The sequence below is a fragment of the Ischnura elegans genome, chromosome 1 (assembly GCF_921293095.1).
Source record: "Ischnura elegans chromosome 1, ioIscEleg1.1, whole genome shotgun sequence".
Taxonomy (NCBI): domain Eukaryota; kingdom Metazoa; phylum Arthropoda; class Insecta; order Odonata; family Coenagrionidae; genus Ischnura; species Ischnura elegans.
The window spans coordinates 162,221,439-162,248,198 of NC_060246.1; the positions used below are offsets into that span (position 1 = coordinate 162,221,439).

The 26,760-nt window shown below is 39.2% G+C and overlaps 1 protein-coding gene across 1 annotated transcript in view; it reads left to right on the plus strand.

Moving 5' to 3' along the window:
* The window catches only part of LOC124172779 (acetylcholine receptor subunit alpha-like), a 463,254-nt gene that overhangs the window by 418,774 nt on the left and 17,720 nt on the right, over positions 1-26,760 (plus strand). Inside the window, exon 4 of the mRNA XM_046552276.1 lies at positions 579-759. Within this exon, the coding sequence (XP_046408232.1) occupies positions 579-759 (181 nt within the window). The remainder of the gene's footprint in view (positions 1-578; positions 760-26,760) is intronic.

The following is a 26,760-nucleotide window of genomic DNA, read 5'->3' on the forward strand; positions in this document are numbered from 1 at the left end:
CACAATTTTACTCATTTGCAATCTCAAGCTCTGAGTAATTTGTGATAAATGAGCAGAATTATGGAAGCATGGAAAACTGGAGCGATACATTAATGTTTACTCTCTCAGCTGCGCACGCTTTTTTTCTCTAGGACGGCAACTACAGTGACGACAATGCGAAGAAGATCTGCTGATCCTTTCACCGAACAGCCTGAGCCTTTTACAGGAAAGACACTGCTGTACCACTAACTCCATGCTTCTCTCTCTCTCTCCGTGTTCGCAGAATGTCAACGTATCAACTCAGCCGATGAACTCCAACGAACGTCTCGATGATCGCTACTCCTTCATCTTTAACTTGTACGAAATGGTGTTTAATTTTAATTGTAGTCCCTTGGTCCTTTCCCCTCTCTAGCCCTTCCTGGTCCATTTCTCTTTCTCTCTATCGTTGCCAAAACTACGGCAGGGAAGTCACCAACATCTCCGCCAGGCCACTTGCCCCTACAGGGTCCTCCCCACCCCGTCTCCCCCCCCCCCCCCCCCGTTTCCCCGCCCCCACCCCCATCCCCCGGCAGTCTTCTCAATCTCTCTGCCTCTTGCAGCGCCGACGGGAATTTCGAAGTCACCCTCGCGACCAAGGCCACCATTTATCACGACGGCCTAGTCGAGTGGAAACCTCCCGCCATCTATAAGTCCTCCTGCGAGATAGACGTTGAATATTTCCCCTTTGACGAACAGACCTGCGTGTTGAAATTCGGTAGTTGGACTTATGACGGTTTCAAGGTGAGTTTCGTCGACTCCCCTCCTCCGCCCCCCCTATCTTCCGAAATCGGACACCTTTATTCGTCTTCTCCTTCGAACCTCATTAACCTCCCCCCCCCTAAAACCCTCCCAAACTCCGGCCAGAGCATAAGACGCACGTGGAGACGGTGGCGGCTCATGGAGCGTGGGCAGGCCGCTCAGCATGGGGAGGAGAAATACCGCCGCCCCCACCACCTCTCTGATTCCCGATGAAAAATCGCAACCCATCGAAAACTGATGACGAAGAAAACAGCCGTATGAGAATACCGGAGGCTCCAACCATATCGTAGTGACCATATAATTTGAAACCTTGGTTAGCTTTGTAAAAAAATATCATTTTTCTATTTTTTTGCAATAAAACAACTTACAAACTGAATTTCTACGATAACTTACGTTCTGGAAAACGAAGGCTTATTGCTTATTCCCCGGTAATTTAACTTCTACAGCCATGTTTTAAACACAATTGAAACAAAAATTTTCCCTGAAACACAATTGCTGTATCAATTCGTCAATGAGTGATCGCGGTTAAACAGTTATTTGCCCTCTGCAGACTTCTTCAAGATTTTCGCTTGTTTAAGAGCGCTTTGAGGCATTCAAAAGTAGCAGACTCCCTTTTTTTATCATTGCTTTTAGTTATTAACAGTACTCTCAAAGCAACATGTAGCCAAACATTATGCATCGTAATAAATCACAGTGAATCATACGATGAAATTGTTACTGTCGTCGTATCATCGTATCCACGGATTGAAGTACCTATGGTATTTTCAGTACGTGAACATTTTGCCAAGTTAACCTTATTTTCGCGTCGTTAATACTGCCAGAGTAATAAACCACCACTAGAAGTAAACTGCAAGTATGGAGCATTCTCTTTGTGCATAAGGCAAACTTCAGATGCGTTCACACCTCGCCCTTCTAAGAAAGAGTGACGTGGAAGTCATGTGATTCAAATTGCTTGCCGTTGTAAACTCTAGGTCTCAGTTTTCAAAAGGTATTTCAGCGTCTTCTTACTGCAAATTTAGCATTAACCTGCTATATATATGTGTGGTACATAACAGTTCATCGTCATTAGGTTGATTGGCCAGTAAAAGAAATCAAATAGTTTATGACCATCTTCGCTCACGTCAAACCTAACTGTTTGTCTCCCCACATACACCCTGATCATAGTAAATAGCCGGTAAAGAACCGAATGTTTGTCAAACCCTAAACACTGATTCCCATCCCGCGACTCAGTTTCACCCAATTGCTTGACTTCGGGTGCTCCTACATCGTGATCTGTCCACCAAATACAGTCGTCCTCAACACATCCATTTTTGTCCCATTCTCCCACCTCATCACCATTCTTGTGTTGAATGTCTGACGGAGAGTGTTTGTGTGTGTTGAATTATAGTGTAATATATTTATACCATAGTACAAGAAAGCATTTCACCTGTCTGCCGTATTTATGTGCTAACGTGTATAACATATTGTGTCAGTGCATTTCACTGATGACCACTCACTGTCATTGCATTCCTCGTCTTTGCAGCGCAGATGGGAACTATGAGGTGACGTTGATGACAAAAGCCACCGTGCGCCACAATGGCCTCGTTGTCTGGCAACCGCCGGCAGTCTATAAATCTTCCTGCGCGATAGACGTTGAGTACTTTCCTTACGACGTGCAAACCTGTGTTTTGAAGTTAGGAAGTTGGACCTATGATGGGTTTAAGGTGACGCATATCAAGTTTTTGAATGGAACACTACTCTCTCCTACCCCTCCTGACTGATCCGTCTTCTCTGTGCAAAAAACAACTGAATAAATGCACCCTCCATCGCTCTTCCCTCCACTCCCGCCTTTCCTCGCTTCATGCCTCAACACCCCCGTGCCGCCATTTCCCTCCAACCAACCCCTTCTCACCCCAACTCAACCCCGTCTGCGAAGAACAGGTGTCGATTGGGAATGCACACGACTCCTCGACCGACCGCAAAAACACGAATACCACCCTTCCGACATCATTTCCCCAGCCATCGGGGGGCCACATAATCATTCCTTCCTCTCAAGTTTTTTTTATTCAAGACCTAAGTGATCTGTTGTAGACGGGGAAACCATTTGTTTCCCATTGAATAGTGATGCGACATCTAAATCGATCGACAACTTCCGTTCCACCAGCCATACAAATTTAGTTTCTGCTGTACTCACAAACAGGAATGTGACTCGATAACACAATTTGCTACCCCTCTGAAGATTTATTATTTAGTACCAGCCAGAGTACCAACTCATTCCCTAATAAATAAAAACTAGAAACTGGATATATTCAGTTTCGTACAAGAGAGAAATTTGTTTCATTAGGAGAGAGAGCATTTTTTTCTCCGCATATTTCTACCTACCACGATGGGTATATTTTTTATAGAATTAAGTCATTATACGAGCTAATAATTACATTTTTCTATCCACTGCAAAATGAATTTTTACATTTTATTGCTAACTTATCCTAAATTTACCGTTTTCTGAACGTTTTTCACAAGTTTCTTGTTATTTTTGAACTAATTTTGAACAAAAGAGCTTTCATTTTCTTTCATCTTTTTGCTGGAGTGAAGTATTTTACTTCTAAATTGGAGAACTTAATCATATTTTCGGTTAAATAGGCAGCATTCAAAAATATTTTCTGGTTAATGAGCAAAAAACTAATTATGTCGTTTGAAAAATAATTTAATACCAAAAAGTATTGATTTTCATACTCTATAAGCTTACTACCAGAGTTAAAGGTGCACACTGAAGGTAAAAATTATTTCTATCAAAATAAGAGATTATAAAAGGGAATCAATTTCGATAATGAAATGACCATTTGAGGTAGGGACAATAAAATGTGCACCATAACAATTCGGACAAGTTTAATAATCACCAGCCAATGTTGATGATTTGTAGCGTTACTTTCAAGAATAGTAGCGCATTTCAGGTTAATGCTTTGCATTAGTCTTGTGAATGACGCTATAAGCTGTCAGCACTGGTTGCTATTAATAAAAATTTTAGGCCGTCATGGCGAACAAACTTTCATAATAAATGTAGCAGTACTGATTTCTGGCCTGTAAAATAATGTTTAGAAATGTTTTTCTCTTCCCTCTGATTTTATTCTCAGTTTTAGTCCATTCGCTGCTCATGTTCATTGTTTCTTCTATTGGACTCAAGTTATGACATTGCCTTCCTCGGTGCTTGCCTAGATAGATCGAATGGTTTTCCACATTCTACTCCCTAGTTCTATTCGTGCTGACTTCCGCCTCGTTTCAGATTTTACATCGAATCTTTTCATCTTAACCTGTCTTAAACACAAGCATGAAGCAACTTTAGCATTATGGAAACGATGCTATGGAATACTAGAAGCCATCTGATACCTCTGATCATTCTCCCGGTTCTCTAAACTTACAGTATGCGACACCACAACGGCAGCCCTGAATCGCCGACTTTTGACACCATTTCCTGCATTTTATGGCGTTTGGTTTTTTACTCAAACGGTTTACATGCAAATTAATTGTCTTAACTGCAATGAAAGTATTTATGGGCCACGTAATGTTTTTAATTGTTCGTACTAAGTCACATCCCTTAATGGCACTATGCCATTGGGAAAAGTCAGAAAAATAAAGTAATTAAATTGAAAGTTAATTTCTGAAAAATAAACTAATTGAAGTTATATTCTTCTTTTCCGAAAAAATGTTCAATTAACATTTCAGTTATTGAAATTACCGTAGATAATATTTGCATTCTCAATTTTTTTAAATAAATGTATAGATTAATTTCAGGAAAAGGTTATTTATGTTTACAAATTTTAAGTTCTTTCTTCCTGCAAATAATTGCCAACATCTTTTGATACCTTGATGCACGAAAAGGTCTCTTTTTTTGCTAATTTTATATTCAAGTTTAAATCATTTAAAATAACTAAATTTTCCATTTTCCCGTAGTTTTCTTGGATAGAATATCGTATAGCAAAATATGCTCGTCGAGACGAACAAGGAAGAACAGAAGTAACAGGAAGTGACTAATCTCGCTCCCAGCTGAAGGTTGAATCACCCAAAAGCCCAAAAGCTAGCTCCTTTGGGTGATCCAACCTTCTCTCATTTGGGTAAATCCAGACATTTTAGTGGTCACTAAGGTGTGGATTATTTATTAATGTTACTCTTGATTCTTGATTTCAGCCTCTTAATATGTGCTATTGGAGTAGAATTAATATACTGAAAAAATCAGGTCGATTTCTTTAAATTTAGAGATAGCCTGGGAGCAATAGATGTAAAAACTATTTTATTTCCCAAATAGACTAAATGGCATCGTTTCTAAGGATGAATTAAAACACAGATCTTTAATGTCAAAATTTACTCCGTTTTTATTTTCAATGAACTGTTGACGAGGTATGAAATATTTTAACTCTCGGTCAGCTGATTGGTCTTGCGCCCCATTGACATCACTAAACGTCCCCCGCGCGACTTTGCTGGCAAGGGCCGAGGGAGCAATCTCTCGTGGTTAATCGTGGTCTTATGGCTGCCTCTTGCCTTTTTTTTTATTTCTTGTTGTAATGATTCAAGAGAAATCTTTCAATGGCGATTTTGACTAAACTTAAATTAATAGCATTATAAATCTGAGGACGGACCCTTTAAAGGCCGAAATGATTTTTATTATTTTTTGCATACCCTATTTATTTTACCACTTATTAAGGGATAATGTGAAAGAAAACCCAAAAAGAGTAATTTTGCTAAGCACTTAATATGTAACTGCCACAGAAGCGATTTTAAAATGAATATTTTCAATTTTTGCAATGACCGCCGAGAACTGGATTCTAGGGAACAGTTAGAAATTTTAAAAATTATTGAAAATCAAGATAGTAACCTTATAAATGAATACCTCTACCCATCCTTTTCACCTATTCTGGCGTCCGTTTTAAAATTCATCAAGTAACTAGGTAACAACAAGATAAACAAACTATAATTAGCGCCTGATGATGATGATTACTCATTGAAACCCGGGTCGCGCTCTTATAAAATAAGTGGTATAAGTAACTGTCTATATCCAGGAAACCAAGAGTTAGTGAATTTTGAAAGAAAACCCAAACAAAAATTTTTAAATGCGTTTCCAAGCATGTTCTCACATGGGAACATGCCACATTACTTAGCAATTTCGTGAAAAATAAATGTACACTTGGCCGAAAAAAACTAAGTTTAACAAATGTAATTTATATTTATCTTTTGAATAAATGAGCATGGAGAACCAGTCAGTGTAGGAGAAAATGTCGAATAAACCACGTAGGTACTCACTACAGAGGTGATGAAAATAACCAATTTTGTATAGGTATACTTAACGACTTATCTATACACTAGTCATGCGATTCACTTTTAAAAAAACCTCCTATACTTTATTTTCACAAAAAAATCTATCAAATAAGTAATCACATATGCGAAATGTAATTTTCATGTATTTTTATAAATCAGTTCCCAAAATAGGAACATTGGACAAACTAAATTTTTAGCACTGCTAGGCTTAAGTAGCTAGGCTATATGACCTGACTTTATCAGGAAAATATAAGGAGACAAATTTGAAAGATCGATATCACCATTCCGCCGCAAGGATACTGTAATATAACCGCGAAATGACCTTATCCAATTCGAATCATTTATTTTAAAATCTCGGGGACTCCGAATTATCTGTTCAGAAATTAACAAAAAGGAGAACATAGTACAACGTTTAGGAGAAAATTGAAGCATAGAGTGAGGGATTCAAAAATGATCTAGCTTAACTATCTTTCCTTTTGATGCCTGTAATTAATTACCACTCTTGCCGTAATCTCATTTTTCATGTTTTCCAAGGAATGTAACTTCTTTAACTTTATTTCGGACAATATTCGCCATGAAAAAAATAAAACCAAATCAAGTTGATTTAAAAATTCAATGATATTGATTAATAGCTAAATTTTAGAAGAGTATCGATCAAATTTAATAATATACTATCTTTTTTAGCAGAAAACTTTTATCTACCATTTTATTGTTAACTCCACCCCATCAGGAGGTTAAAGTACATTGAAAGTCAAATTTTTCGAAAGCTATAGAGCCCGAAAACGCCCAAATGCAGCTAACCCAGTTTACGTCCAGTTTTCACGATAGAATGAGACAAAATATTCTGTAATAATAATGAAAACAGCTATAATTAAATCCAAATAAGTTTTTGCTTGGTATTACAAGTATAGACGGCACTGCTTCATCAGTAAGCACAAATTATCCCAAGTATTCAAGATATCAAAATACAGTGAGGCGTCGTCACTGGCAGTAGTGAATAAAAATTCTGTGCATTTAAACATAGTTCCTTTCCTCGTTATTTTATAATGATCTTCCAGAAGTTACGCCTAAAAATATTGGATTCAAAAAATATTCTCCTCTATTATCGGTTTTACCATAAATATACCTCCAACTTGAGCAGATTCCCATCATATTTTTATTGTGTGCTCGCAAATTCCCAGCCTTGTCCTGAGTATTCAAATCCCAGTCTCATAAATCTTTTGCTTAAAAAGCCTGAAGCGTTTTCGTGGCTATACCGCATCAAATTACACAATGGTCACTCCTCTTGTGAGAGTGTAAGGCCTCTGAATATCCGAAGTTGCTGATTTTATACTAGTGTTTTTAATATTTTGGTGCTTCTGCAAGGATTATCGATGGCTGGAAAGTAAAAATCCTCATTAAGACGCCTCTTTCAACGGGGAAAAACAGCTCTGAAACAAGGTTAGACCCTGAAGTTGATGCGTAGTTCTCCGCGGCGTTGTCTAGATGATGTCTCCATGTTTCTGGGTTTCACCGCGTGGATTTTCTTTGTGACGACAGTTTCTCCGGTATTACAACCGGAGAAACTATCGTCACAAAGAAAATCCACGCGGTGAAACCCAGAAACATGGAGACATCAGGCGATTCACTGACGGAAGCCAGTAATAAAACGTTACGATAACATTTTCTATTCGTAGGTGCTGCAACATATTAGTTGTGATAGGTACACTCATGTTTCCTCAAGCAAATTATTTCACATGGACACATTCTATATTATCATTTTACCACCGGTGGCCGCGAGGATGAAATCGGTCCAAGTCACTCGTTTGATTGACCGCTTTGCAGACGGGGTCTTCCGTTCCCTCCCTCACACCCGTGCCTTGAGAAATCGCCCAGGCGTATATCAGCGCGGACCTAGCAGCTGCAGAAAAGGCCTTTGAGTGATAATAGAGTGCTCTGCTTGCATCCATTTTGCTAGAAAATTCTCCCTATCTCCGGGAAAGGTATAAAATTGGCGAAGAACACCTACGGTTCCATTGGAGTGCTTGTTGCTAATTACATTCGGTGGTTGAATAGTCGCGGACGACAAATGATCGACTTTTTCTCGTGAAGGCACACTGCACTTGGTGAGAGCTCCTATTGGCTGAGCGCCGCGAGTTGCGCTCGAGGACCCCCTCCCCCCTCTAGTGCAACCGTAGGTGTGTTCTCTATTTGGGGAAGCGACGCAGCCAGATGGACGTTTCACGTAATGGCGAGCGTTGAAGTCTCCACAGAGTGGGGACTGGAAAACTTCTGAGAAGTTTTGGTAGAATGATGTATGATCGATCTTTTGCCTTAATCTTCGGAATAGTTTCGGCGAGCGATGTTCGGAATTCGTCGAAAGAGTCTGGAGGTTTCTGGCCGATTGTGCTCTTCGGCAAACAGTTGAGGAGCGCTTTAAAATTTGCAAACCGCAGGTCAACCAATCACAATCACTTCCGCTGCCACATTAACACTCATGCAGCCATTGCAGAAATTTTCCGGAAGCGGAAGCTGTTGATTCGTGGTACATTTCGGCTCTCAGTGACGGTGATTGAAAGGCTCGATTTGGCTTCGTCCAACGTGCGAGTACTACTCCTATGACTAAAACTTACCCCAAGTGACTTGGCATGCTACTCAATCAATTATCAATCTGCAAGTCGTCGTGTTTCTCTGGTGGAGGAGCTATTGACATTGCACAAAATTTCTTCAATGATTCAAGTTTTTCGGAATTTTCACCTCGTATGTTATTGTTACTGGTACGAGATGCTTTCGCCAGCATTCCGGCAGGCAGATACAGGAGGAAATAATGACTGATGAATCGGACAGCCGAACAACGTTCCTCATGTCGGAGCTGTTGTTTTGCAAGCATTGTAAAGAAGTCGGTGAATTTTGGATGCTTTAATTTCTGTATCGCTTTTCTAATACTGCATGAAAGGAATTTGCTTGCTGCATGGTTTAATAATAAAATCGCATTGTTTTTTCCCCACTTGGAATTTTTTACATTCTTATCCAATGTGTAAAATACCTACGTATACCATGTGTCAGTTGCAAGGCAACCCAATTTATGGATGAGGTAAAGTTAGAATCCATGAACTGATACGATGCGGAAAATGATTAATAAAAAATCATTTTCATTCGGCCTCTTTGCTGGGAAATCAACCGCTACGAATATTCACTTTTAATTTACTAGCATTTAATTGACTTGCAGGTTAAAATAAAAATTTCCCTTATCCCATAAATATGCTCTAATTTGTTGTCCTTGAATTGCTTGCCAAGCATACCATAGGGAGATTTATGCAAAAAAAATTACCATTTGTAAATACTTTTGTACATAGTGGTCGCAAATCCTGTGAACGAAACCTGCTGAAGAGCTGTTATACACTGCTTTCCGAAAATTGTATAAGATACGGTATTGTGCATTACTAGTTTGCATTTTTGGTCGTCGTTCATTAATTGGTTCGTAATTTTTCCCCTGTCCCATCCTGTTGTATGGTTTTGTTGGAAATTGGAATGATTGTGGCGTGTTTGGCTATCAGTGTGTTGTACTACCTTCCGGGTCCATGTACTTATCTACTCAATCCTCGTGCGCTGCACACTAAGAGAGGAAAGCCATAGTAACGCTCACGGGAACCACACGGAAGGAGCAATGACTCGCCCAAGAGCATTCTCAGCGATTTCAGTCCGGTTGGAATGACTTTGTGAGAGGGAGGGTGGGGTCAGCCGGGAGGGGCGGCTTCAGCTCGATCACGTGACTTCGGGGTAACCAATCCGCTGCACGGCTGAGGAAATTCCTTTTCCCTGAAGCTCTCTCGACTATGTCGTGTGGAGACTGAATTCACCCTTGCGGAGTTGCCAAGTCTTCTCCTCGATAAACTTCTCCTCGAAATGCCCCAACGCACGCGCCATGGAAATGGCAACGCCTCTCTCCATCTTTCCCTCGCTCTTGAACCTTATGCCGATAGACTCACATACGCACACACTCACTCAACGATATTCCGAAATCGGTTTAATAAACACGGAGAAGTCTTAGGTACGCAGAGAGAGTACTCCCCATTCCATATACCCCATTACTCCGCTAAGATGTTATTCAACGATGATTGCAAACGAGAATGTAACGTCATTACGAGCATTATCTACACCCCAAGTGGCCGTAATCAATGGGAGTGTGAGAGTGAGTTTACCTCCACTGTGGCCATATCGATTTTTATACATAATTTAAAATGCCAATGAACATAATTAAAATTTTTTTACATGTTTTATGCCTCACATTCAATGACCCCATAGCTAAAGTAACACTTCGATTATCGAGCGCTGGCATTTGGGCGTGTAAACAAATATTTGACCCGAAATTGAGGATGTCATTTTATTTTCGAGAAACGTAGATAATTCGCAACTCCATAATATCTAGGCTGGCAATGTAAAGTTAAATCTGATGCTTTCCCGGCGAATATATTCGAAAAAGGCTATTCGGGCTTGCAGCCGGGTGGTTCCCTCCATTCTGTCATTCTGGACCCGGCTGGAAGCCCTAACTGCCTTTTTCGAATGTAAAATTAGTTATCCATGCCCGAAAGAGGGGACGTGAAAAAGGGGTCAGCATGGAAGGAAAACGGTTAACTAAATCAAGTAGATTTTAGGCAATTCTGAATAATTACCATCCAAATGCCAATATATTCATACTTTAGTGCAAAGTCTCAAAATTATGCTATCCATGATCTAATGTATATTTACTGAAGGCAAATTATTCTTCAGTTATACTAAAAAAACTGGAATAGAGCATAAACAGAATAAGTATTGCATCCATATTTATTTGGTGCTGAGTAAAGGGAGCATAATCATTGGTTTTCTATCTCTCCCGGTCCATCAGAGGTAGCTTCTTCTGTGCATTTCAACTAAAACTGGAATTAAATCAGCCTTCAACAAGATATACACTTATTTTTAATGACTTTCACCAAGTAAAATGGCGAAATTAAAACAATGCAGGAAAAGCGAAGAAAATGTACTTTTTACCCTGCGCCTCACTGCGCAAAATGAAACCTTTCGAGGTAATATTTCGGTCATTGCCTGTGAGCATAACTGCTGCGTATTTGTTCGGCATAATACCCTATATTTTATCTTTCATCATTAGGTACATCTATTTCATATGCACCCTTCAACAATTCCTTCGATCACATTCTTAGAAATGTATTTATTCGAATTGACAAGCAGAGTTGTGGCCGTATTAGCTCTGAAGCGGCCGATATCAAATGAAAAGAGTTTTTGTGTGTGTATGTGTGAGTGAGCGTGTGCGATATTGGTTTCCCATCGTTGCCAAATTTTTTTCCAATTCTTTATACTTGCACGTCTTTGCTTATAGCATTTTCTCACATTTACCTCTCTCTCAATAGCCTGTACATATTAAATGACATATGACTGATTGATTACACTCAATGCTACCACCATTTGCTATACTCAAGCTGTCGTCTGAGTGTGACCTTGTGGCCTGTCTTTGGCACTCCCTCCTCCATTTTCTTTTTTATAATTTCCGCGTTTTTCAGAATTGTCTTGTTCCTCTCAGTGTTTTTTCGTCTCCATTAGGATTTCAGAATTCCATTTGTGACTAATTCTAATCGTTTCGTTTTGTCCGTATATTTCGTGGCCTGTTTGTCTCTTGTCTCGTTCAATTTCACCCCCGTCCCGTCCCGCAACGACCCCTCCCCCCGATTCGCCTCTCCCCGTTTCAACCCCCTCCCCTTCACCACCCGCGTCCCGCAGAAGTCAGCGCTCAGGTCGAAGAGAACCTCCCTTTCCGTTACATCTAGTTAAGATGAAGTCGTCAGCGTTCAACACCACCCGATCTCATGACTATCTCATGCCTTTTTCAGGGGAATTTTCCTTCTTTCTTTTTTATCCTTGGGGGAAATCATGTTTTCTGGGTTTATACACACAAAAATTTTTCTGCCATTATGTAACGTGTTCCACGGTTCCACAAAATGTCGCCATCTACACTTTTTTTGGTGTCTCAGAGAATTCTTTTTTACTCCAGCAATTCGTCTTCATCATTTTCTCTCGAGTAACGGCTGCAGATATCAAAATGCCATGGCAAGCCTGATTATCACGAAGCGTACTCAGAAAAAATAGATTTCATGGAGTTATTAAGCCACAAACCCCATCTTCTTTAAACAAAAAAGAGATTCGTCCTTCTTTTGTTATACATAGAATTGTTCCTTGCAATGAGAATGTTTAATCCTTTACCAAAAACGGAACTAAACTCCGCACCAAACCCAACAAGTAAAATAAAGAGAGATGCACGAATTTCAGAATTCGATTCGGAGGAAGACTGAGAGAAGAACTTTTATAATGAAATCACTGTTATTGTATCCAATTTTCCGAATATTAAATTAAGAAAAGTAGCCCGCATTCATTCATGGAATAGCTATAATTCGTTGTGCTGAAAGAAATATTAAATAATATAATCGGGTGTTTTCCCGGCGTAGGTGTTGGATGAAAAGTTCTCGGGCTTTCCACCGGGTAATAAAATCCTTCTCCGCCGACTGAGGTTGCCCTGAGGATGATGCCCCTGATGGACATCGAAACGTCGGCGGAGAAGGATTTTATTACCCAGTGGAAAGCCCGAGAACTTTTCATCCAATATTAAATAATGCTTGACGATAAGATGATCTTAGGCCAAACCTCCATTTTGCCAATCAACTGAAACATCGGCATCACAATATATGACAGGAGAAAACAAATTTCGCCTGCAATTTCAAATATCTTCATTCAGATACGCGGATGACAGTTGGATGCCCTGTTGCAGTGAGAAATCACCAATAGAAGGAAGAGAGGAAAAATACATTGAATATCAAACCCATTTCCCATTACTATCCCTCCTCCCTCCCCGCCTTTCTCCCCATCTATTATTACAACCAGGTATTAAAACTCCCTAAACTAAAATAATGAAGAATACCCGAAGATGATTTATGAATGCGTCGAAACTAGTTGTACGTGTCTAGAGTTAAGTGGACGCATTTAAAGAGTTCCTTTGCATATTCCATTCAACAATTTTAGATAAAATTATTTTAAATGATAATGGTGATGGTTTCAAGCGTATTTCCGTCGTTAATTTGTTGTGGGTTACATCAATATATTGGCTATATTTATTGTAGGTAATTGTAGGAGTCCTCAGCTCAGACTGAACTCGCCAACTCAAAAGAAAAACATCTCTATCTCAAAGATTCCAATGCCCCTGAAAACACAACACAGTTATTCCTCATATACGACTTGGTGCCAAACTGTAGAAACTGAGTAACTCAAAGTAACTGAGGATGCAAAACCGTCATATCAGTAAAGAACAAAGACTGCGTTTTCTTCAGATATTTCAGAACAAATTTCAACATTACCCGAAGACCTAAATTCCTGGCCTTCCAGTTTTGTTAAAATGTCATTAACTTCATGTGATGCAGAAAAAAGGAGCCGGAAAACTGCCACATAAAATGTAAACATTCTCAATTTCTTTGCCATGTGTACATAAATAATGAGACAATCAGTATTGAAATTTTCATCATTTTCCCTACTTTAAATGTAAACTTTAGGTTGATGATGAGCTGAATATGTCAAATAGAAATTAATGAGATGCTCACGGATTGGAAAATTGAATCCTAACTCAGGCTCCATGATCATGAGGAACGAAATTATTTATGTTCAAGGCGTAAAATTGAGTCAAACGGAAGGAAGTGTATGCGTTCTGCCGAAATTCGCAAAATGTGATCATCAAAAAATGTGAGTTGCTGCTTTCAAAGCATTTTTTTCTCAGTTCTCGGCTTAATGGGGAAATTAATTATAGATACCATGCATTGAAACGGAAAAGTGGAATAGTGGTAGTGAATTTTCATTCCATCTGAGTAAATTCCAGAGGTTTAATTTTTCCAATTTCCTGGCCCCAATGGTTTGGACTCTTTTGAGCCCCTACAAAGTAAAGAAGCGAATTATTATTTCCCGAGGACGGTCTAAGGTTACATTCTTGCATCATCAAACTCTATCCTATTCATTTGCAAGTTTAAGTCAATGGTGTTGATCGCTGCATATTTTTCAGCTCTAACTCTTCGTCTCAGTAGTGAAATGTAATTATTTCACCAATGTATACACCAATGCTATATTGTCAGCTATATCTTTAGACATACCCCATTGTATGGTTATTTATCTGTCCCAAAAGTTGCTCTTTTAATTTATATCTTTCAGTCTGTAGGTTATTCTATTTTTAGGTTTTCTGAGTAATATTTTATTTTTTTTAAGTGGAGAATAGTTTCAGTCAGGCAAGATAAAATATTTACGACGGAGAATAACTTTTATCCTATATATTCAATTGTATTTAATACCATAAGTAGAATTACGTCAATCAGGGACTTTTGGTCCTAACAATATTTTAAATGTGGAATGACTGAGAAAGAATAACTACCATTCATAAGGTAGACTTTGGAAAATTTTAACTCTAAATCGTAGTCTTCCGTTACTTTTAGCCTAGTGCAAGGGTGTCTCACAATACAGGCGCTGCGCGATGGGTGATCGAATATAGTGCAGTGCGACTAGATCCAGCAAAAATAAATTCTTTCCGTAATCTCGCTAGAATATTTTCTCCTTTTCTCACTCCCGGGTTTATACCGCCGGAAATAATGTTCTTTTCGAGAAATTTTGTTTTTGCAACTCCAATATTATCGATATCTATCATATAAGGTATGTTGCTTTTTCCGCTGCTGACTAAGTTCATTGATAATAATTTATAATCTTCTTTTGAGCACAGTGAAAGATTTTGATTGTCCGTTTGTTCTATGAAACTTAACCTCCGACTATTTATTATTACATTTTGTTTTAATATTTTGGAATATCGTGTATGAGATATTCCCTTGGTAACTCCCTTTAAATCTTGAGTTTTCATTAATTCCATAAAAATTAATATCATCTGACGACGCGTAGTTTACTCTACATGATAATTCCATTATTTTTCATTTGCAGTATTCTTTGGTATAATAATTTCTTGTTTTGCAATTCAGAATAGGTAACCGTTAAATCCATTTTACGTCGCAAACATTAACAGATCCTGCCTCCATTGACGTCTTTTATTTCATAATTTGTCCCTTCATTTTTTTTTCTCTCGTTCCCCGTGAAAAGTGTTAGATGCTCGCGATAGGTTTTTGCGGAATCGTGACACCATTGTTGCAATGCAAAGCGTAATAAATAATGTTGGTGCTTGTACAGCATGTGTGCCATTTATGCACTCTACTTGATGCCGAAAATAACCATTTTATTAATAATTTCTATCCACTGGTTGTGAGCATTACAATTCGCCGCTGATATTTGCTAAAAGATGTTTAACCAACAACTTCTTGTTCCTATGAGATATATTCTCTATAAAATATTTCATTACTGTCCTCAAAATTTTATTGATTCTGACTTTGATCAAAAAGAAGTGCCCCAACAAGTGTTCATTTAGAGTAATTTATGAGCAAATGAACAAGGTACCTGGTTCATTATGTGTGATTTTCTTGATCGATTTCTCCACTAAATTGGCTACAATTACGAATAGGAGTATTTTTTGTAATCATTGTATTTCTCTCGCTCGGCATATTCCTCAAATGAAGGCCTAAAATCTTCATTATTCTGCCACATTTCATTCCTTCCCTGACCTCACCCTCTACCCTTTTATCCCACACTATGTTAGAAAGCTACTGCATATTATATCTATAAATTAAAATATACGGCAGCGTATCGGCAATTACTTCGAGGAAATCATAGACAATCTCCTTAAAATAAAATACCTATCACCATGCCTGTAATAGCCACCATAGTGGCTACAACCCTTTTTTATTTCTCTCATCGATCACGTAGAAAATATTCCGCAATTTATCCCCCTCCTCGCCAAATGACCGTTATGGCCACTTTAATAACAAGATCTCCACATTACTTCCTATTTTTTATGCAGCCTCTACTCCCTCTCCTCTCTGTTCATCATATAAATGAGGACCATTATTAGATAACATTGGACGTGTATGCCTCTCACCCATTTAGAAACCTATTTCAGTGGAGTGGAAGACCGTTTCCTAGGCAACTGTGACTCCATCCTCACTCCCCATCGAATGAGGACCCTCGTAGGCATATTTTTAGGCACCGCATCTAACACACCCGCGCTCCCTTAAGAAAGTAAATGCGAGCATGTATGTTCATACATACATTTGGCAACGGCAAGTTCGCTTCCTGCCTTTGTTATGGTACTACCCTCCACCATCAGGGAAACTTCCTACAATCTTCGAAGTCTTGAAGGAAGGGTGCAAACCCCCACCGCTTGCTTTAAGACCCGCCCCTTCACTCGCGAGGGTACTTGTAAGAGAGCATTGCAGCTGCGAGTTGCCGCTTCCGGTGGACAACCAGCCGAAGTTGTTTTTGCAAATATCTCCGTCCAACCAGATAAAGAGCTTCAAATTTCCTGCATTTTTTGTCGTGTCGTGCATCGTGTAATTCAGGCTTAAGATTAACCGGAGCCTAGACAAAACGATTACTTTAAATACCTATGAGCTGATTCCGAGACATCGAACCCCTGAAAACCATTAAGGTTTTTTGCTGGGCTAAAACATCCGATACATGATCCACGAAACCACCGCTCATTCAAATATCTACCTTTTGCAAGAGGCAGGGTGAAAGGGAGTAGGAGAAGACGGAGTATGTTTCAAGATCTTCTCCCCTTTTCCTGATCAGCGTAGTATACTGCAGGCTTGTTGGTTTGTTAAAATTACTGATACTCGTTGAAAACGGTTTAGGAAAGCTAAAAAAACGTATAAAAACTTGCGTATTTATTTTCAATCATGGATTATCTCCTTAAGTATGCCTATTGACGATCAATAGGAAATTAAACGTCCGCTCATTGATCATCCACATTCCCTTTTTCTTCCTGCAACCCATACCTTCTCCATGCCTTCCTGGCATCTTAGGCTTAATTTATTCTTCATCATACCGGTGACGCAAAACGTCCTGAAACACTGGTCGGTGGTAGAGTAAAAAAATAAGAAAATCTACAGCCCATATTTAAATATTCATAGCCATTGGTCACCTCAATGCCGGAATTCTTTCAGTTTAAACGAGCTCTAGAAGGAGGAGTTCTACAAACGCAGTGACGAGTTTAAATGCAGCTCAAGCATTCATGAAGATTTTCGGAAACATTTTTGACACATAAATGAAATATTTTATGCTTTAGGACAAGTTAATTTCGATTGCTGACCATTAAACTTTGCTCCGTGAAAAAAAGGTGAAGGAAGGCTCTGTGTTCGATATCGGAGGCTTCGAGTCACCATGAGTATGAATTAACGAAAATATACCAAGTACGAATCCGCGAGAAAGCGTAGAAGTAAGACACATGGGGCGTAAGCAAGGCAGTAAATTTAACTAGTTATTGAAAAGCAATAACGGCGATAAATGGCTGAATTTAATTATAAAAGTGAAATGGTTGTTTACTTGGTTTAATATTCATTTACTACGAACTTACTAATGTTACTAATGCTTCTAATCGTTTTATAATTTCATGCTATTTCTTCATCCAGATTGAGACCAGTGTGATATATTTCAAAATTGGTTTTTAAAAATTATTTGTATACTCTTTTTCATATTTTATTTAGTAAATAATGTAAGGTCTATTTTTAGGTCTTATTTGGTCCAAAAAAGTCATCGTATTTTTGGGAGACAGTGGAAATTGTGGTTCCCGTTCGTGTAAGCAAGACAACTTGTAAGTCCATACTTCGATTCTCTGAAGTATCTTCATTGTTCGACGGAGGCCGAGGGGGAGCCGTGTCCTTTTTAATCAACTTGTCTCCGCCCTCTACGTCCTAGTTGACCTCGGGAAAAACATACGTCGAACGACTTCCACCACCTCCATAATATTATGCGATCGTGTCTCAGGCTCCAAGATATTATATATATAAGAATGTTGAGGCTTGCAAGTGGATGAAAATCCCAATTTAAATGAATCCTGAACTACACGACATTGACTTTGACGAGTTCGAGAATAATGCCGAATGCAGGATATTCATTATCGAATGATTCAACCTGGAAATTTTGCATCATTGCTTGAGTCGTAGCTAATGTGCTGGCATTAGTCATCGGTGCAGTCCGTGTTTCATTCTTGCTCACTTACTGAATTAACCGCCGTCGACCCATTAACATTTCAACTGCAATCAATCATTCCTCTTTTCAATCCTTGGATGGCGACCGTAAATTTTATATCAAAGTTTACATTTTTCCCGCAATAAACCTTCAACCACGTACAGTGCATATGTCGGAAGAGAAAAATATAGGTCCCATCATCAAAACTTTTTCAAGAGAAGTTCTGAGGAGTTTGCTCTGGGCCACTAGCGTCATGCGTCACCCTGCGTAAATGCAATTCCACACAACAATGTCATGATTGAGTCTTCTGTTGCTACAATAAAGTGCAACTTCAGTGGCTCAGATTAATGTAGCGACCAAATGCCTATACGGTAAAGTTTATAAAGGGGCTAATCTGTGATCGTTGCATATTCTCATGGCAGGGAACCGGAAGAAGCTTTGTGTAATCCCAAGTATCATGTATGATTCAAGAAAGTTCTTTTTAGAATTTAATGCTTGGCCTTGGGAATCCTCTAATCGCTAGAATCCTCTAGGACTTGTGCAGAATCAAGGGTAGAGTATTTCAGACTTCAGAATCAAACGCATTCCTTGATCGACCAGATAGCCTGACCGCGACGGCTCAGTCCGTAAATCGGTCTGCCGCCATCGGGTGGTCTGTGTGGGTCGGTCGTTAAACAAAGTTCTGGAGGCTGCATTTTGTTACCGGTGTTCGACATCTTTGTATAACTGCCACCCTTCGGAGCATGAGTCGGTGGTTAAAATAAATAGTGTATACAGGTACTTATAAACGTATTTTCATGGTTTATATGAAGCTGTTGCAAAAATCCCAACCTGATTTAATCAATTTCATTGTTTTTTATTGCTTGGGCCCGATGCCTGGCGTACGCTCGGCGACGAGAGATGATCTTTCTCCTCGAGAAACTTCGGCAATAGTCGCCAAACGCAGATGCGACATGCATTCGCGTCTTTAGCTCAGATTCAGGTTCTTAAGCGCACTGACCTCTCCAACAGTAACGAGAGCGAACGGAGGGGGCAGTGTGGACTGTCCACGCACTCCTGTCCTCCAGCTGCCCCAATCACATCTCCTCTCCTTCTTCCGGCCGTGGCCATTGGCCGACGGCGTAGGCGAAGACCATGGAGCCGAGATCCAAGTGTTTCCCTGACCGCGCTAATTTTATACCTTTTCCCGAAGGGAGTATCATTAATGTTGATCGTGAATGCCAGCTTTGGGTGTTTTTTGGCGCTTTATCTGTTATTCAAGTTTTGCTGATGCAAACAAGTGTTGACGGGCAGCGCTCTCCTGCTGGGCAGCTGCGGGTTATCATCCCGGGGTGCCGTGGTGTGACCCCCCTTCACCCCCTTTCTCCGAAGGAAACCCACCCAAGCACACCCCTCCCTCCCTCCATCCCCACCCACTCCGTGACGTCACTCGTGACGCACGCACGTCCGTCCCCACCCCTCCACCCTCTTCCCCCACCTCTGTGCGTACGTGCGAATGCGTGTTTGAGTGCGTGTGCTCGTTGCTACTCGCCGTCTGTGTGTGTCACTATCTGTGCGTGAGTGCTCTGTTGTACGTGCTGCCTTCTTGTGCTGTGCCACCCCTGCCTGAGCCTTATAGAGGCGTATGTCTCTCCCACCCCCTCCCCCTCCTATCCTTCCTTTCCCCCCTTCCCCCTCCCACGGATGCCGACAATCATAGAAGACCTTTGTGTCAATAGGTGTGTTTTTCTCTGTTCCATCTCTGTGTGTTCGTGCTGTGTCTGCCTTCCAATCCTTGTCGTTTATTTGCCAGTGTGTGCATTTGCTGCGTTCCATGTTCTCCGTCGTTGTGCTAGGATGAGCCCTCCCCGCCCCAACCCAAACCCCCACACCACCTCCCGTTCAGTGTTCATCCCCACAAATATCTATAAATACACTCTCCTCCTCCCCCTACCCTCACACTAGGCACTAATCCTCACACTACCCCCACCCCAATCCATCTAGTGAGTTGTGCATATCCGAGCGATTAGCCTTCGCAGTCTGTCACCTAAGTAGATATGGTACGCTTTAGGGCTTAATAAGGTCGTAACATCAGAAATGACGACACGACGTCAGTCCCTCTAATTATATACTATCTTGCTTTACTTTTTCCTCCGTGTTCATTTCAGTTGGAATCAGTATTCATTGTTTCCTCCATCATTATTTCAAGGTAATTTCAACACGTGAGTTCTAAAGACTGTTTCAATGTGGCCATAGTAGGCTCAGGAAAAACTTCATTTCTTCATCTGACGATGATAAGTGCCAATCGTTAAATCGGTTTTGATAAATTATCTTTCGTTTGTAAACTGTTTTCCGGTTATTTACTATCTTGTGACGTATTCCGTTTCTCTTAAATTCTATTGGACCGATCTGTCTCACAGTGTTCTCTCCCCCTTCCTCGCGATTTTGCACCTCAGTCAAGGAAGGTTGACGTAAATATTGGACCGGCCAACTGATAATTTCGAATGTGCTACAGCCAAAATATTTCAGTCTGGTTTCTAATTGTCGTCCTTTCCTTACCACCTCGTGAATTAACAGGAGACCGTTGCATCCATACTCGTCTGTTTTTTGCTTCATTAAAACTCTGCTGGTAGCTTTCAGTATCTTACGCGTAATTATTAGCATTAATTTGAATGTTCCGATTAATAAAATCTGTAAATTTATTTCTTCCCGCTATCCACTAAAAATCGAAAATTTTGTTCAATTTTAGAGCATCCTTCGGTTTAGGAAATTTAATTTTGCGTTTTAATTGATTTTTAATCCATATTTTTGGCCATAAAATAATTTCAACTACATACTTCAATTTCATGATACAAAAACTGGGATAATTACATTGTTCTTATTTTTGGGCATTGATGTTTTCAGCGCAGAATTATTGATGAACCAGAGATTTTACACTGCGCTTCGGTGGCGTGGGCGGTATTTTGTTTTCGTTTCCTGTGTCCATAATGCTCCCCTCCCCTACTCTCCCCACCTTTCACACACGAGTTTACCTCCCCTCCCCTTAACTGGATGTACGCGTGGCGGATACAGCTTTGCGTCACCGCCGCCGATCGGTTATGGCGCTCGTGATCGGCGATCAACTCCGCAGTTGATGGTACACGCCTTCTCTCGTGAAAACTGATTCCTGAGATGATGATTAACACAAACAAACATAGTGACCGAGACGAAACCCAAATGAATCGAGTGAGAATTAGTGCCCCCCTAGATATCTGTTAAGACGTAGCCAGCCTCTCTGTGAGTACTTGTGCATTGCCAGCAGCTGCTGTAGATGTATTTGAAGTTGTTTTGGCGTTGTGTTGCATCCCGTTGTCTATTTGTGCTTTTGTCGCAGTTAAGCTCGCATTTAATTGGCACTTAAATGTTCGTGTGCTTCAAGGTGTCTGCTATTGCATGTTAACATTTATGGGTATTATATTTTATGACACTTGAACTCTCTTTGTATGGTAGCTTTTCACTTCCTTCGGGTATTTTATGGAGGATTTTTGCCTAGCTGTAAATATTTATACATTTTCTTGTAGGGTATATCTTTTTGAACATGTCCTTGTACATTGTATTGGTAATTTTTTATCTATTTGGTTTGTGAAATCTTATTTTCAGGTCTTCATTTGGAATTTTGTATGTATACAAATTGTACAGAATCCCTCATTTTTTCATGCAATTCCTTTTTGTCATTTTGTCTCCCTGTTATTTTTAATCTGTCTTCTTCAGCCCTATGTACAATTTCATTCTGCCTCGTTATTTTTATAATTGATCTTTTCATGCATAAAATTGGGTTGCATGCGGTTTTGTGATATTTCACCTTTGATATTTCTTCTTAAGAATCGCTTTAACTCACTATTCACATGAAAGCCTTATAAAACTGTAAATGCCATATTGTGTACTGTCGTTATTTCCAACTTCTATAAACTGCGTTATCTAATTAAAAAGGGAAATATATTAAACTGGGCACCGCTTAAAACTTCTTCGCCGGCAATTTGCTCTGGAATCATGTCCAAACAGCTCTCGCTGGCTCTCTTCGCTTAAGCCTGATCCAACGAACGATCTCCGGTCAGATTGTCGTCCTTCGCAAGAAATCGGGACGTCGTAAAGTGGTCCAGAGAACCAGAAGATTCGGCATAGACCTAAAAATTTATTTTCTTTCCTAAAAATTTGACGGGCATTGGGTATAAGGAAAATCTCTCCTTTTTCTATTTGTGAAAGTAACAGGTTTTTGAAAATGCACTAGCCGTCACAGGCCAGGAGCTCAAATTCTAGTGCGGTGCTAAATAAGCCTCTCCTCGAGATGGCTAGATCATCATTCCTATTTTCATTCTGTATTCTGGAAACAGAATTGGCAAGAATTTCTTTTAAAATTCGATTTCAAACAACGCGTGTTATTCCAATGGTGATTAAATTTATGCGATTTATGATGTCTTATAGTACCAAAAATGATCAGCTGGTAAAAAGTTTTGTACGGTTTTACCCGTATTTTTCTCTGCAACAACAACAAATAATATAGATTATTCTATTATGTTTAAGCTCCAAAATCCACATTCAATACCGCACAGAGGTTGCAGATCCAAATGTTATGCTTGCAAAATGAACGAAACGTCCAACCTTGCTTCTGCTCATTCGATAATTTGCGTATAGACATTACAAATAACTTGGAACTGGGAGTTTAGGAATATATAGCTGATATTTAAGAAAATCGTAAATATCGCGCCTCATATTCATCAATAATTATTTTTTGGCATAACTAGAATTTATTGAAAATCTTCTGAACTGCGCAAACTTTCTAGGTGACAGGATTTCGAGAAAACCCAAACTCTATTTAAGACTTTAAGTGTTCGCAAAAATTTATTATTTTAAGTTCCAATGAGCGAACTCAAAAACCCAAACCTGTATGCATGTCCTACTTTTGTTTCTCTAGGTTTCTGTCCCGCATTTTTCAGCACTCTGGATCACTGTGCGTCGCGGAAATATCCCAAAATAATAGGTGTACGAGTTTGATTATCGCGTATATCCAGCGCATATGCATCGCATTGCTATCGCGTAGAATTAAGTCGCGTTTATCGTTTCTCACTTTTCCTTATAATTTAAAAACAGTCTAAGTACAAGACAAAACAAAGAAAATTTAAAATCTTCACACGGATCAAAGGAATTTGTGAAGGGCATTATTTTTCTTTTTAAGAAAAAGGGAAAGCTAGCTGTAGGTAAATAATTTAGCTCAGTATAAACACAATCGCTAACTCAAGCCTGATATTGTTGAAGTCATTAATTTTGCTGTATTTAAATATTTACCCAAGATATATGAACTAAATAATTTAAGAACTCTAGTGAACATTTTATAACTGCCGTAGGTAATTTCTTTGGATTATTTATTAATTGCTTATATTCTTTATTATGTTTACGTAAAAACGGTATCCTCTTTGATTCTCATCAATTCAATCGCGTTTCCCTTGCTGCGTTCTTCAAATGAGCTGAATTTCTTAAATATTATATTTTATCACTCTATCGTAATTTAATTACCATTCCGTATTTATGGTGAGCATTATCCAGGTGTCTCGCCTTTCGTTTCGGTTCTGTTTGTAGCACTGGGGTGGTGATGCAGGGACCTCTATTTCATGCAACGAATTCAATGGATTGTTGAGGTTTAGTAATGAAGGCATGAAGCATTAATCAACTATTGTGTTCTGTATTTTTAAATATTTGAAACAATCGGTTAAAATACACCTGCCAAATAAAATGAAATGCGATATCAATCGTGCAATGAGGTAACAGCCACTTGACGATGCCCTTTGATATAGAAGTTAACATATATGTTCATAGTGCAATGGACACGCAAACGAAGGTAAATGGCGAACGGATGAATTCAAATGCATTGCCTATCCATCAGGATTATTTTTACAAAGATATTTTCAAATTGGCGATCGTCTGACGCAAGCTGACTGGTATTTTGCCTTCGACGAAAGCTGTTGGACAAGGATCACCTCTACTGCGTACGAAAATAACTCTCCGTTCGATAAAAGAGAACACGATGCAAGTATTCCCGAGGATAATTGGTCGGCAACTCGAGTCACTCCATAGCGAGCAGACGAGAAATTGCGAGAGCTCTCTGTGCAAAATGATTCCAGAATGCAAATGACCCGAACAAGTAAATATCTCTTACTTGGAAGAAGCCCCTCGCCGAGCTGGCTTCTGAATCGTCCTCTCTCCGGATTTAAAATAACCACTCAATTGTAAAATCGTCCTTTAATAACTCCTCACAATAGCTCTTCCCATATAAATACTACAACAAATGCAATTTTTATTCAAGCAATATTACTATATTGAAATAATTCCTGCACACACTATGAAGAAAATATATTTTTATCTCCGACCGATCATTAACATGTTTCATATGTATCCTTTCCTCTCAATCCTCGTGATTGACAACAGCAGTTAGATTTACAACTTTCCTCAATTATAATACACCACATTTTGCACCATGTTAATATCTTTTCAAGCTTATCAAGGCCTTCTTTAAAGCAGCAAACATTAAGAATCTTACACAGGCTGTATACGAGTTTCAATATCCTGATTGACTCTGGTACTCGTTTTTTTTCTTGAATGCAAAAAAGTTTCAAAAGAGAGGAATATACGTGTTTTTCGTACATGGAGTATGCAGCACGCTTCAATGTCTGAAGTCAATATACACTTGCGTTTGCACACACAATTCACATGCGCTACGCCTTGATTCACGTAGAGTTTGAGCCCGCAACGAAAACATTTGGTAGCAGCAAATGCAAGTGACTGACACAAAGCGCTCTTCCGTAAACGCTTATTGCAGCTAAACCCTTGACCTGTACACAATCCACGCTTCTTGCATTGAGTACAATGTTGCGTTCTAATAATTCACGTAGCTGGTTTTTAGTGTAATTTTCAGTAACTTCTTTGCTATTTCTCTTTTTCACTCTTTACCATGGCCACGTCAATTTCACACTTCTTGTGCATCCGCAGAGTAACTTACTAAGGATAAATCTTTTTTTTAATTCTTATGAAAGCTTTTCTTTGATGAGCACCTAGTAGTAAAATTTTTTAAGTACAACTTATTACAATTCGACGGCAGGATTTGACTCCTGCATACTTAAGTATAACTAATGGAAACATCTCAGGATCAGGTAATGCCTCCTCACGTTGTAACATTTGTAGGAGCGCCGTCATTGCGTGAGGCTGCACACGTGTGCCGCGAGGATGAGACTGCGTCACGATGCGCCGGACTAATTGCTGCTCGAGCCAGCAGGTGGTGACAGCGTCGCTGTGACGGTGTATTGTAAAAAAATGACTACTCTCATGAGTTCGTGCAACATGCTTCTTCTGTTAAATAACTTCCACGTGGAGTATTAGCGATGTGAGGAGTAGGAGAGAGGTGCCCGCGACGAGTGAAAAAAATTGGCATCTTTAAAAAATCGGCGATAAATTGCTCGAAATTATAAAGGCCTCTGATTATATGCAAACTAAAAAAGAGCTCATAACAATGGCTTAGCCCTCCGTTCCCATTTGCGATGGCTAGAGTCAAGGATGTGCTTCACAAATGTGATTATTTAAATATTAATTCCTGCTTTAAATTTTAATTATTAAACTTACTAAAACTATCAAAAAGAATGAAAATAACACTTAATTTCTATCATTCTAAGAGGCAAATAACTTTGAATATTTTCATGACAGTAATATATAACTGCTTACTGTTATCTTATCAAGAACAAGTGTGTGCTAAGAAAGAGAATACATTAATACCATTAAATTTAAGTAATTTGCAATAATTTTCTCACCTTGCTTTCAGTTCTCAGTGTCTCAATTTTTTGCCTTATTTTATATTCAATTATCTGTTTTACTTCATTACAAAAAATCTCAAAATCGATGAAATAAATTGCTATGCAAAATCCTTGGCTTAGCTTTTGTTTTCAATGAGGGTGGCTGCTTTGCTCTATTCAAGCCTTTTCCAGAAATTCTGAATCCAGTATTCAATATTCTGTTCTTGGATTCTGACAAGGTTATTCTATCATTTTTCTCATGATATTACCTACTCAATAAGCATTTCCTGGAATAGCCTGAGCAGGGATATCTTTGGCCACTCATCTTTTTCTTGCTTCTTTGTCTGGCCTTCCTTCCTTCTTACGGTGTTTCTTTCTGACAACATATTCTACCTTCGTTGCCTTTCTATTCTGTCACAGATCAGGGTAAAATTAATTTTTGCCATATTATTTGGTGGTACGAAAAAATTTCATCTTCCTGGCCTTACATCAAATCAAAATATTATTATTAAAGTAAAGTTACAATTCTATCATTCGTTCAAGTGGTAACAATCCAACAATAACAACAACAATGGATAAACAATATTCTTGGTGAAATTAGCATTCTCCAGAACTTATACCAAATTATAATTGCAGGCTTTGAAAATGAGTAGATTCTGTCATAGCGAATTATCAGTTTCAAGTTACGGACTTTGTCATGTAAAATCATGAGTTATGTGATTTAAAAGATTAAATTATTCACCAATTTTAGAATTTTATGAACGGGGTAAAGCCATATAGGAGC